General features: G+C 50.3%; 1 protein-coding gene across 2 annotated transcripts in view; it reads right to left on the bottom strand.

Annotated features, from left to right (window-relative positions):
• PDE4A (phosphodiesterase 4A) overlaps positions 1–13,142 on the bottom strand; it is a 267,489-nt gene that overhangs the window by 99,382 nt on the left and 154,965 nt on the right. The window contains exon 1 of one of the 2 annotated variants that reach the window (XM_066593578.1): positions 3,167–3,273. The exons of the other annotated variant lie outside the window; for it this stretch is intronic. Within the exon in view, the coding sequence (XP_066449675.1) occupies positions 3,167–3,273 (107 nt within the window). Of the gene's footprint in view, positions 1–3,166; positions 3,274–13,142 lie in introns of those variants that run through there. 2 annotated transcript variants of the gene reach the window in all.

Genomic DNA, 13,142 nt, shown 5'->3' with positions numbered 1-13,142 from the left:
GACCCTCGGCGAAGGTAGAGAGCCGGCCCTTCTGCATCTTGTTCCGGGCCATATAAAATGACATGTATAGGCAGATTCGGCCCGTGGGCCTTGAGTTTGAGATTTGTGGTCTATAGTGACCAAGTTCAGATCGACACTTAAGGAGTCGCCACAAGGTGAGAGGAGCAGATATATATCCGTAGCTGAGCTAACCTACACAAGTCACCTGTATAGACAGAAGTGTGCGTAGCCATAACTGTAATCCCTATGTATATATAGTCACGCTACTGCATACACATCACAGGGATTTTCCTTGTCGTCAGTAACTATGATACAGAATTAACCCTGTGTTTACAACCCCACAGCCTTCTCTAGTACTGCAACCTCCGCACCTTTAGAGTGCAAGCTCATGGGACAATTCTGCTCTTCTCCTTTTACTCTATTGGTGTCTATTGTTTATTAGTGTGTAAGCTCTGCAGGCCAGAACTGGATTTGGTCAATGAACTAGGACTGCATCCCTATGAATTGTTCTGTTGGACAGGAGGATTCCCTAGTGAGCGTCTTTGGCCCTTTTCCTCCTGGACAGCCCCATCAAGTCACGACTAAAGGGTCCTCTTACACGGAGCAATTAATTGTTGGAATGAGGAATGATGACGACAATCATTTGCTTTCAGATTATGTCCGTTTACATTTTTTTTCGGCATTTTTTTCATTCAGCTTGTTCGGTCCATCGTTGGTCTGAGAATTGGAAATTATGAAGGATGTGTAATATGAAGGACGAACACTAAGCAAGCGAATTATCATCCATCAGTCAATCATTGGCCGTGTTTACACTAAACATTGGGCGTTTATTTTCACATGGCTGAACAATTATTTGAATAATAGGTATAAAAAGGGCCCCAAGTCTTGTCAACGATGGGAATCACTGGCCCCCGTTTTGCAAAACGATCAAACTGTCGCCCATAGCAGCCAATCAGAACTTAATTTCTTCCTCTGTAGCGTGATTGATCACAATTAGAGATGAGCGAGCATACTCGTTAAGGACAATTACTCGAGCGAGCAGTGTCCTTAGCGAGTACCTGCCCGCTCAGAAGAAAAGATTCGGGTGTCGGCGGGGGGCGGGGAGCGGCTGGGGAGAGCAGGGAGGAATGGAGGGGAGATTTCTCTCTCCCTCTCTTCCCCCCGCTCCCCCCTTCTTACCCCCGCAACTCACCACTCACCCGCGCCGGCAGCCGAATCTTTTCTTCCGAGCGGGCAGGTACTCGCTAAGGACAATGCTCGATCAAGTAATTGCCCTTAGCGAGTATGCTTGCTCATCTCTAATCACAATGGGCAACAAGGCCCGTTAAAGGTCCTTTTACATGAGCCGAATTCTCACCTGATGTAACGATCGACAATCAAGACACATGTTGATCGGCACTTGTTTCACTTTCTTTCACATTGGACAAACGGTTGCTACTACAATCGTTCGTCCCGATAGGTCAGCTGTACATGTTCCTGTTCACACGGTGAGACGTACAGCCAATCAGCAAGTACTTGAATGGTTGCTGAAACTGAACGATCAGCCGACGAACGAACATTTTCCCGTTCTTCGGGCTAATCCTTGGTCCTCTTACATGGCTTGAGTGTTTGGAGGAACGTTCAGGTCCAATTGTTGGCCCTTGTAAAAGGACCTTAAATCAGCATAAAGGCCTCAAAGCACATTAAAGCTTATTCATCTGAACCTGCCAAAAATAGTGGGGTTGAATGACTCTGTAAGGGCTCTTTTACGCGGGACAACCTGTCAGACGCAGATCTCCACTAGATCGGTCCGGTCATTTTATATAGGATCATCATCGCTAGTGAATGGAGGCAAAGTGGGATCATTCCTGGCCGCCTCCATTCACGGTAAACAGGCAGTCGTTCATAGAGGAATAACTGCCTGTTTATATGAACCAAGCTGGATGCTGAAACATTAAATCGGGCCGCAACTTGTATGGGGGCAGCTCAACTTTCACTGGATGCAACTCAACTTTCGCCTGACAGATGAAGTGCAAGAAAGAAGGATGGAAGATGTTGAATTTCAATACCAGATTCTATTGTTCCATGAGATAAGCTGCCGCCTGAACAGACTGCGGCTTACCTCTCTACATACACGAAAGTTCGGCCGAACTAACTGTTCATGTGTACAGGGGAGTCGGGGAAACCAGCTGTCCCAACAGTTGTTGTATGTGTATGCACACCTTTAGATATTTCGGCCGACTACTATTACCCCTTGATTAACCCATTAACTTGCAATGCAGTTCAATCAAGGAGATTTCAATAGGAGAGAAGTGGTTGCTACACATACATGGAGCCACTTATCTTTAGGAACAACAGGGGATGGGACAGAACAATTCAGATCCTCGCTTCTTGAGGTCGGCCTCGTCGTCATTAGATGCCACTTGTAATGGTGCTTTAGATGAAACAATTATCGTTTAACCGAGCGAAAGAGAACAATATAATTGTTCGGTCTAAATGCGAACCACCACCCGAACGCCGTTTTTTGCTTGTCGTCCATTTTATGCAGGCGTAAAAACCATTGCTGACTCGTTCATTAATTGTACAATTTAAATAGCGCTCATTCAGCGAATGTGAAAGTCTGGACGATACTGGACGATGCTCTTACGAACGAGCCAACGGTGTATCTGCCTGCCTATATGGACTGCACGAGAGCCAATGCGCTAGCGGCGAGGTCACTCGCGCGTTCAAATGAGATTCGTCTCGTCTAAAAGGCCCCTTACTGTCCTCCAATCAGCAGTCTACATATGGCCAGTATGTCAGGATCTGGGTTTGCCAGGCACCTTCTCAGGGGTGCAATGTATTGGTTATAGGATGCCGCACAGGCAATCAAAGATCCACTATCCTCGCTGCCCATACCAGAGGCTCTGGAAAGTAAGTCCTCATTATAACAGTTCGCTCCAGCGGATGGGACGTAAGCGGCCCCGAGTGTACTCGTCGCCAGAGAAGAAACATATCATTATGCTGGAGACACCAGATCCACCCAGTCTGTTCCAATCCCACCTGCTGGGACAAAAGCACAGACCCCGTATCCCGTCCCAACGTCATCGTTACGCTATACATTCCTCGCCCCATCGCTTCGTTACTGCTGAGAGTCATTAAAACCCAGTGAGACGCTATGTGCCAGCACTCGGACGTCACTACTAACCTGACAGATTTCATCAGTCGGTGCTTCTTGATGTCCTCCTCGCTGAAGGAAAAATGCATTCTGGGTGTCCTTGGAACCCGCAGGGTACCCCGGCTTCTGGAGGGCATAGGGTGTATGAAAGTCCACCGTGGTTAGACCTCCGGGGACAAAAAGTTTAGAGAGAGAAGAAAAGTCCTTTCTTCTGCACTTCCAGAGTCTGAATTGGCAGAGTCCTCGCAGTGCGAGGCGTGCTCAGCGCACACACGGATTGTGCACACCCCCTCTGGGCAGCAGGGGCTAGAAGTCCTGGAAATGGATTACATGGGAGGGCGTCGGTCCTATTACATAAGAGGGTTACTCCGCTACAGTTAACCCTTTGGCTAGGATGACGTGAAGCAATGCCTGGGGTCAAGGAAAAAGGAATGTAATGTGCTACAGTTACAGACACCTGCAGAGTGGCTGATATATACTGACAGACCACTTTATTACAGACCCCAACCCTCTCAGGATTGGAGCTTCCCTGTATGTAAATTAGAACCGCAGTGTAACATAAAATCATGGGACACGTTTTTCAAGGACCAGTGCGAATCCACATTAGAAGGGAAAATCCAGCGATCTGAGTGACTTCAAACGAGGCCGGGTCATCGGTGCTAGACTAGCAGGGGATGGAATTTCACTGCCGACCGCGTGCAGTTTTCTCATACAGCGGTGCGGACAGTATACAGAGGATGGTGTGGAGAGTATACAGAGGATGGTGCGATCAGAAAAAACATCCTGCAAATGGGAATCCTGTGGACGGAAGCAATCTGTCAAGGAAAGGGGTCGGAGGAGGATGTCAGGAATCGTTCTGATGAACAGGCGCTGCACAGTCAAGAGCAAATTGCAAGTGAATACTACACTGGTGCTCCAACTAACATGTGCGAACACACAACTGATCTTTCCTTAGCATGAATGGGGTATAACAGTAGATAGACACAATGGAGCTGGAACTGGTTAAGAGAAACAGAAAGGCGATTCCAGCTGGGAAAAAAAAAATAAGATCAAAAATTGTATCACTGAGCAGCGGAAAAACATCTCCCTGTCAGATGGATCCAGTTTCTGCTGCACCGTGCACCAAGCAGCATGAATTGATGAGCCCTTCCTGGGAAGTGATCAGGACATGTCAGCACCTCCTTCTAATCTGCAGCTACTATAAGTAGCTTCCTGTCCACAGGGGCCGATATTCCTGCAGAATGATTTCATCACCCAGTGGAATCTACACCATGATGAACTGCTTCGATTCTGAAGATCAATGGAGGTCCAACGTGCTGCTAGATGGGGGTCTCTAATACAGAAGACGTTCAGTATATGATTCTTTAAAGTCCATTATGTATAAGGCACTATAATATTCCAGAAAGGGGGTCGTAGAGCCTCCACTGCAGGTCCGGACCGGCACGTTTAGGCCTCTGCTATCACTGTATGTTCCTCCCATGACAAGAGGCGGCCTGTCTGGGAATGAGCATTTGCTCCGGGGGTTCAATCCTGCAGCCTTTTTTAGTCTTAGCGCACATAATCCTGACACTTCCACCTTAATAGCATTTTTCTGTATATTTGGCACCATTATATTCTCCGTCACGCAAACACTTTCTGCACCACAGACCGTTCTGTGTTCAATAGAAAACATCTGGGTATAATAATGGAGGGGAGGAACAATGGGAAGATTTGTGTCTTTGGCCATTTCTGAAGCCCCTCTGAAACAGATCAATCATCGCCAACATCCCCATCAGTGTCTACTGTACCTCCTGCATGACTTATAGGTGTGATCACTGATGTAGAGGAGGACTGTATCCCTATAAAGCCCCAACGGCAGCACTGCACCCCACAAAACCTGCTGCCTTCTGATCTCCATTGGATTCTCCCAGTAGTGCAGCCTCAGGCTTCGGGCCTGTAACTTCCGGTGAACACATCTCAGCATAGAAGTAAGTTACTAAAAAGCAGTTTTCACATTTTTTATGTACAGTAAATGGCTTTTTATATACATTTATATTGGTAGGTCTCCATTTACAGACCTTTATCATATTCTATCAGCTGTCTCCACCGTTAGGACCGCATGGTGTCCATACTAATCCCCACTGGAACTACTTTTTGTTTGATGATGGAGGAGTTTCAGACCATCACATGCAGACATTTTTGTGCATACTTAAAGGGGTTGTATCCGAATCACAAGTTATCCCCACCCGCTTCTCCTGTCCTCCTCATAGTGGGCTTACTGCATCCCCCCTCACAATAAGGAGGAGACTGAATGGAGCACCAAGGAGGAGACTGAATGGAGCACCTAGCGCGTATTTCCATCAGCCCCATTGTAATGAATGGAGTGCTAACCGCGAATGCTTGGCCAACACTCCAGTCATTCTGACGTCGGAAAAGAAGCGACCTTGCAATGACAGGCAAAGTGGGACTCCATTTTTGATAATTGGCAGAGGTCTCAGCGGTGAGACCCCCACCGGTTAGCAAGTTATCCCCTTTGTCATAGATAACTTGTGATTCTGGTCCAACCCCTTTAATAGTAGCCCTGTCAGGTACAGAACAAGTACACAAAACATTAATTGCTTGACATTTACCGAAACTGGCTCGGAACTGGTAGATCCAGACCCATCAGGCTTTGGAGAGTTCATGGGGCATCAGATATTGGGCAACATCTTCCTTCATTTACACAAGCCATTAACTTCCTTATGCTGCAGGGGTCAGCAAATACCGAAAACAGGCAGCACATAACTACACATAAAACCAAACCCTTTCCTTAACACCTCATTAAAAACTATTAAGTCTGAGATTATACCAAAGAGCTCACAATCTAAAACATGGACATGCACTTAGGTGATTTAATGGGCAAAGAAATATATTAAAACTACGGACCCAACATGACCACATTGGACAATCCCTTTTTGCTAGAAGGCTCCTCCAATGATAAGCCGATCACAGGGTGACCTGGAGCAGAGACCCCTAACGATCAGCTGTATTCTGTGAGGAACCTGCAGCAGGTGTTCAATTCCCCTTGTAGCACCCCCACAGGAGAAATGAAGTATTACACTGTGTCCATTGAAATCAGTGGATTATCCACATATGCACGGACATGCTGGGTCCTCCAGAAAGAGATTTTCTTTGTAACCCAACTCTATATAACAATCCCCTCTAATTAATACTCAAGAGCTACCCAATAGGGTATTTTAGAATGTTTTTTTAGCCAGACTACCTATGTGGAGCAGAAGCATATAAGCTTTTATAGTAAGAGGGTAAATATTTAACGGAGATAAGAGGTCCAGTCACTGTATGTGATGTAAAGTTAACAGGATGAGGTAATAGTGAGTAAGAGAATGGCACCAGGACTGGGGGGTGATCACCGCTGATAACTACAAGGGCCACATCACTGACCAGGGGTTGGTGACGAATGTGTGTGCAGGGAGTAGAATACTCAGACGACTTCTCAAGGAGAGATGAGGCCGTTTCCTGCGGTTTTACTTCACTTCCATGGACATTAATATTGTAGCAGGAAAATACTTACAGCTACTTTATTGATTTTCCACCATTCACTGTACATAATGTATTGTGATTGCGGCAGAAATGAGTGATAATCTCTAATATAGCACGATGTAGCAGAGCTATTCTAGTGCAGTAAGGACCTGTTCACGTCAGCATCTGAGGTTATGTTTGGAGCCTCAGTTGCCGATTTCCATTAAAGCAACCTTCCGGTTTCAGGACAAAAAGTTGTTCCATATTCCCCCATATCACCTGCAACTGTTCTCTGCTCCCCTCTGATCCATTGGTTTTGAGTCCTGTTTTAGGACGTGCAAGATGGCTGACGCGATCTTCAGACTTCCTAATCCCCATTGCTAGTGTTAGACTACTAATCACAACACCTGCTCTCTGATTGGCCAGAGTTGCTCATGTGATCAGTGCTGGCCAATCAGAGCAGTGCACAGGGTGCACTAGCTACATAGAAAATATAGCGCTGCATACAGCACCATTACATACTGTGAAATACCAGACAGACGGAAAGTGAATGGACCCCATTATAGTCAACGGGTCCATTTGGTTCCATCATATGACGGTTCTGTTCGGCCACTGTGTGTAACAGAACCTAAAGCACAAGTGTGAGCGAGCCCCATGTTACCTGCTGATGGAGAAGACGCTGGCTTATATCCTTAGTCATGTTGCAATGTCAGTTAGAAGGTCGGACATTGACTCATAGGGAAGCTACCTTCCAATAGGGGGTGCTGCAAAGGCATTATACCATCTCTAATTTGCATATCTTATTTCCCAAGGAGCAATGCATGGCCTATAAATGTTTCTACGCCTACTTGGTGCTCTCCACAAGGAGGAGCAGTATTCCTCCCGACCAACATCACAGGCCTCTAACCCAACCAACCAGAACCCTACTGATGGGGGTAAAAACCTGAAACAGCTATCTGTAGATGGAGGTCTTATCCTTATGGAGAAGATTTTGCCATTAGGCTTCTATCCTTAGGCCTGTTAGAAGGCTGGGACCTGACTTACAAGGAAGCTACCTTCCAATAGGCGGCACTGCAGAGATACTATACCATCTCTTATTTGCATACCAGATTTCCCAGAGAAGCATTGCATGGCCTGTAAGTCTCTTTGTGCCCGTTTGGCGCTGTTCACAAGGAAAAACTGTATTCCTGCTTCGTTAAAGGGGTTATATTACAACTGCAGGTTATCCCCTATTCACAGCGAATAACTTGCTGATCAGTGGGGAAGCTCTACTGAGGCCCCCACCGATCTCAAGAATGGGAGTGCCATGTCCCCCGTGAGGAGACAATGGAGCCCTGGTCACGCAACCGCACTAGTGCTTCACTCCCTGCCAATGGGACTGCAGTAATACCCAAGCGGGTGTCGGTTGGCCATTTCCATCAGCCCCATTGAAACGAATAGAGTGCTGACGGCACATGCTCAGCCAGCGCTCCATTTACAGTGAGGTCATTGCGGAGGGAGAAGCGACCCCCTCAGTGACGGGCGAGTGGATAGGGAATAACCTGCAATTGTGGTGCAACCCCTTTAAGTTAACTTGGAAAACCATGGATAAACAGCCAATAGCAAAGTCAGCTCTGCTATTCCTGTGTACGTGTAACAGGAGGGTGAATGCACAGCAAACAGCTGCGCCTATAATGTACAATGTATGCCTGGGAACCCGGTGCAGAGGAATCTGTGTGCGAGTGTGTCACAAGAAAGGCAACAATGTATCAAGTGAGTGAGCGCGACATTAGGAGCCAGTCTGAGCGCGACGTTAGGAGCCAGTCTGAGCGCGACGTTAGGAGCCAGTCTGAGCGCGACGTTGGGATCCAGTCCGAGCGCGACCTTGGGAGCCAGTCCGAGCGCGACCTTGGGAGCCAGTCCGAGCGCGACCTTGGGAGCCAGTCCGAGCGCGACGTTGGGAGCCAGTCCGAGCGCGACGTTGGGAGCCAGTCCGAGCGCGACGTTGGGAGCCAGTCCGAGCGCGACGTTGGGAGCCAGTCCGAGCGCGACGTTGGGAGCCAGTCCGAGCGCGACGTTGGGAGCCAGTCCGAGCGCGACGTTGGGAGCCAGTCCGAGCGCGACGTTGGGAGCCAGTCCGAGCGCGACGTTGGGAGCCAGTCCGAGCGCGACGTTGGGAGCCAGTCCGAGCGCGACGTTGGGGGCCAGTCCGAGCGCGACGTTGGGGGCCAGTCCGAGCGCGACGTTGGGGGCCAGTCCGAGCGCGACGTTGGGGGCCAGTCCGAGCGCGACGTAGGGGGCCAGTCCGAGCGCGACGTTAGGGGGCCAGTCCGAGCGCGACGTTAGGGGGCCAGTCCGAGCGCGACGTTAGGGGGCCAGTCCGAGCGCGACGTTAGGGGGCCAGTCCGAGCGCGACGTTAGGGGGCCAGTCCGAGCGCGACGTTAGGGGGCCAGTCCGAGCGCGACGTTAGGGGGCCAGTCCGAGCGCGACGTTAGGGGGCCAGTCCGAGCGCGACGTTAGGGGGCCAGTCCGAGCGCGACGTTAGGGGGCCAGTCCGAGCGCGACGTTAGGGGGCCAGTCCGAGCGCGACGTTAGGGGCCAGTCCGAGCGCGACGTTAGGGGCCAGTCCGAGCGCGACGTTAGGGGCCAGTCCGAGCGCGACGTTAGGGGCCAGTCCGAGCGCGACGTTAGGGGCCAGTCCGAGCGCGACGTTAGGGGCCAGTCCGAGCGCGACGTTAGGGGCCAGTCCGAGCGCGACGTTAGGGGCCAGTCCGAGCGCGACGTTAGGGGCCAGTCCGAGCGCGACGTTAGGGGCCAGCCCGAGCGCGACGTTAGGGGCCAGCCCGAGCGCGACGTTAGGGGCCAGCCCGAGCGCGACGTTAGGAGCCAGCCCGAGCGCGACGTTAGGAGCCAGCCCGAGCGCGACGTTAGGAGCCAGCCCGAGCGCGACGTTAGGAGCCAGCCCGAGCGCGACGTTAGGAGCCAGCCCGAGCGCGACGTTAGGAGCCAGCCCGAGCGCGACGTTAGGAGCCAGCCCGAGCGCGACGTTAGGAGCCAGCCCGAGCGCGACGTTAGGAGCCAGTCCGAGCGCGACGTTAGGAGCCAGTCCGAGCGCGACGTTAGGGGCCAGTCCGAGCGCGACGTTAGGGGCCAGTCCGAGCGCGACGTTAGGGGCCAGTCCGAGCGCGACGTTAGGGGCCAGTCCGAGCGCGACGTTAGGGGCCAGTCCGAGCGCGACGTTAGGGGCCAGTCCGAGCGCGACGTTAGGGGGCCAGTCCGAGCGCGACGTTAGGGGGCCAGTCCGAGCGCGACGTTAGGGGGCCAGTCCGAGCGCGACGTTAGGGGGCCAGTCCGAGCGCGGCGTTAGGAGCCAGTCTGAGCGCGGCGTTAGGAGCCAGTCTGAGCGCGGCGTTAGGAGCCAGTCTGAGCGCGACATTAGGAGCCAGTCTGAGTGCGACATTAGGAGCCAGTCTGAGCGCGACATTAGGAGCCAGTCTGAGCGCGACATTAGGAGCCAGTCTGAGCGCGACATTAGTAGCCAGTCTGAGCGCGACATTAGTAGCCAGTCTGAGCGCGACATTAGGAGCCAGTCTGAGCGCGACATTAGGAGCCAGTCTGAGCGCGACATTAGGAGCCAGTCTGAGCGCGACATTAGGAGCCAGTCAGAGCGCGACATTAGTATCCAGTCTGAGTGCGACATTAGTATCCAGTCTGAGTGCGAGCACGCGGCCGCCAGCCTATTACGTATAGGTGCAGGGAGGATGACGCGCAGCTCCTGGCTCGCTGCAATCTGCTGCTGTCCAAGTTTTACTCACAGCCAAAGGGTGGGCGGGGTTTATGGACAGACTCCGCCCATCCAGACAAGAGCTTGAGGTCACACATGCACTGGAAGTGTGGAGTGCAGCTGTCAGTGTCAGAGGAGGTGAGAGAAGAGGAAACTCACATTACAGAGCCGTAATAAAGTCCCATTATGTCATGCGGTCATACGTACCGCTATAGTGCAGAGGTAGCAGTCTAACCCCGGCCCTATAGGCTACAGCAGCATCATACGTAGGTGCTATGGAGGTACAAGGACTTTTACAGAGCTGCATTATTACACAAATGAATGCCATGTCTTTATAATGTACAAAGAGCCAACCAAGAGATCATCGCAGACCGTGAACATGGCGCTTGCAATGAGGCCCAAGAGCTTCAAGTCCATGGCAGTGAAGAAGTTAATAACACAAGGCACCACTGAAGAGACCACCATGTGCTACTGGGAAGGACTGAAAACTTCTTCTACCTGACTTTATGGAATGTAAAAAGAAATCAACACCACCATCTAGTGGTCAAATGTGAGATTACACCAGCTGTATGTGTTCAGAACTTTAATTTCAGGGGCCTGGCAAATGTTTATTTACACTAAGTAAGGCCAATATCCGCATGAATTAACATGTTTAGGGCTCACTCACACGGGCGTATGCACATTTGCGCGCTCCTCAGAACTGCATTCTTGCAGAACGGTACGCACACGGAAATGTATTTTACTGTACTCTCTGCCCACAGGGTATGTTCTTCTGCACGCGGCACACAGCACGCACCACTTGAAATGGCTAATTAGTTCAAGATGTGCTCTTTTTCCAACAGAATTACACAACGAGCATCTCCTTGCATATTACGTTGGAGGTACACGGCCAGACCTATATGTTGGGTCTGAGCTGATAACCTGGAATCCCAAGTGCTAAACTCTACTAATCTATTGATGACTTAGGCTCGCTCACACGAGCGTACGTACAAGTTTGCTGCACATGTTAACCCTTTGCAATCCAATTTTGGATTCAGGGTTTCCTAGGGGGTTTTCTCTTTCTGCCATCATACAATGGCGCCACCTGTTAGCTAGAGCCAGTACTGCGGTATTGGACATGCTGGAGAGGCCCCCCGACAACAGAGCGGCCAGTAATATACAGTAAGAATACCCTGTGGGACGTCTTCCGACATCGTAAACTGTGCAGCCTTCAATCAGAATGTCTTTAGACGTCAGACAGTGGATTGGAAAGGGTTAATTCCCCATAGCGTACATTAGCGTGTAAAAATGCAGGTGTGAGTGGTCCAGTGGACATCGATGGGCTTTTAGCATTGCGTAATACACGGGGCACATACGTGCGTGTGAGTGAGCCCTATGTCATCAATAGAGGATTGCTAGGGGCTCACCATTTGGGTTCCCAGGTCATGGGCTCAGGCACAACTTGCAGTTGCCGCTTTCACACAGCCATGAAACTCGCCTGAGATTTGTGCTTTGCGAGACGTGCAAATATGAACCCCATTCTTTTGTGGTGCGTGAAAAAAATAATGCTCTATCTTTGCGTGTTCCTCGGAACGCATCGCCCACTAATGCATCACATGGCTCTCGCATGCCGTGCGATGTGCCTGTGAGGTTTCCCATTGAAATCAATGGGAAACACTTCCAATCCTCCATCGCGCGTGAAACAAGAGGATCAGCATTTCACATATGCGATGCGTTTTTGCCTGAAAAATGCGTCACATCTGCGTGCAGATCACACGGTCATGAGCGCGCTCACCCGTATGCAGGAGATTCCATGCCTCTCCCCCATTCATAAGGCTTCCCCATCACAGCAAGTCATCCCGTATCCACAGAAGAAGGGATGGCTTGCTGATCACTGGGGATGAGAGGGGTGTCAACTGTTGGGACCCTCACTGACGCCAAAATTTCAGCCCCTATATGTCTGAAAGTGTGGGCTGTGGAGGACGCTCAGGTGCAGCTCCGCTCCCTTCAGTGGGACTGCCGGAGATAACAGAGCCCTTGAACTCCACTATGTCTGGCAGTTCCACTGAAGTATAGATTGGAGGTGCTCGCATGTTCTCTGCCGTCCAGAATTTAAAATTAGTGGGGGTCTCAACAGTCGGGCTCCCACTGATCTGCAAGTCGTTCCCTTGGATAGGGATTAACTTGCTGTGAAGGGAATACCCCTTTAAAGAGTAAACACACCTTTCACAAACTTTTTACATGTCAGAGAGAAATCTCAAAAGTTTTGATCAGTGGGGGTCCCGCTGCTGAGACCTCTGCTGGTCCTTGCAACAAGGGGTCTACAGCGCTCACCTGAATGCTGAGCCCCTTCAGCCGTCTTCGCTGCTTTTTAGCTATTCCCAGCTGGCCTCATAGAGGTATATAGACACCCAGTACCAGGCCTTCAGCTACATGCTATTCCCCCATGCAAAACACTGCTGTTGCGCCTCTCACATGTTATATATGCCCTTCAGACATGGAAGGGTCTAATAATAAAACTATGGACTGCACTTCTGCAGAGCATTGATCAATGACATGAAGGTGGTTGGAGGAACAAAACTGAAAGCCATGTTTTAAAGTGAATCTACAGTTAGAAGACACTTGAGGAATTGCACTACAGGCAATTGTCTACTATAAGATTATTACAAGAATCACTTTCTTTACCAGCAGGAACCATGCAGATTAGAATACCACGCTCGGTGGGGGATGTGCCGCGGCTTCCCTGCAGACTATTTGTATCGGCG

The sequence above is a fragment of the Eleutherodactylus coqui genome, chromosome 2 (assembly GCF_035609145.1).
Source record: "Eleutherodactylus coqui strain aEleCoq1 chromosome 2, aEleCoq1.hap1, whole genome shotgun sequence".
Classification (NCBI taxonomy): domain Eukaryota; kingdom Metazoa; phylum Chordata; class Amphibia; order Anura; family Eleutherodactylidae; genus Eleutherodactylus; species Eleutherodactylus coqui.
The sequence above is the reverse complement of the archived record's forward strand: the minus strand, read 5'-3'. Positions and strand labels throughout refer to the sequence as shown.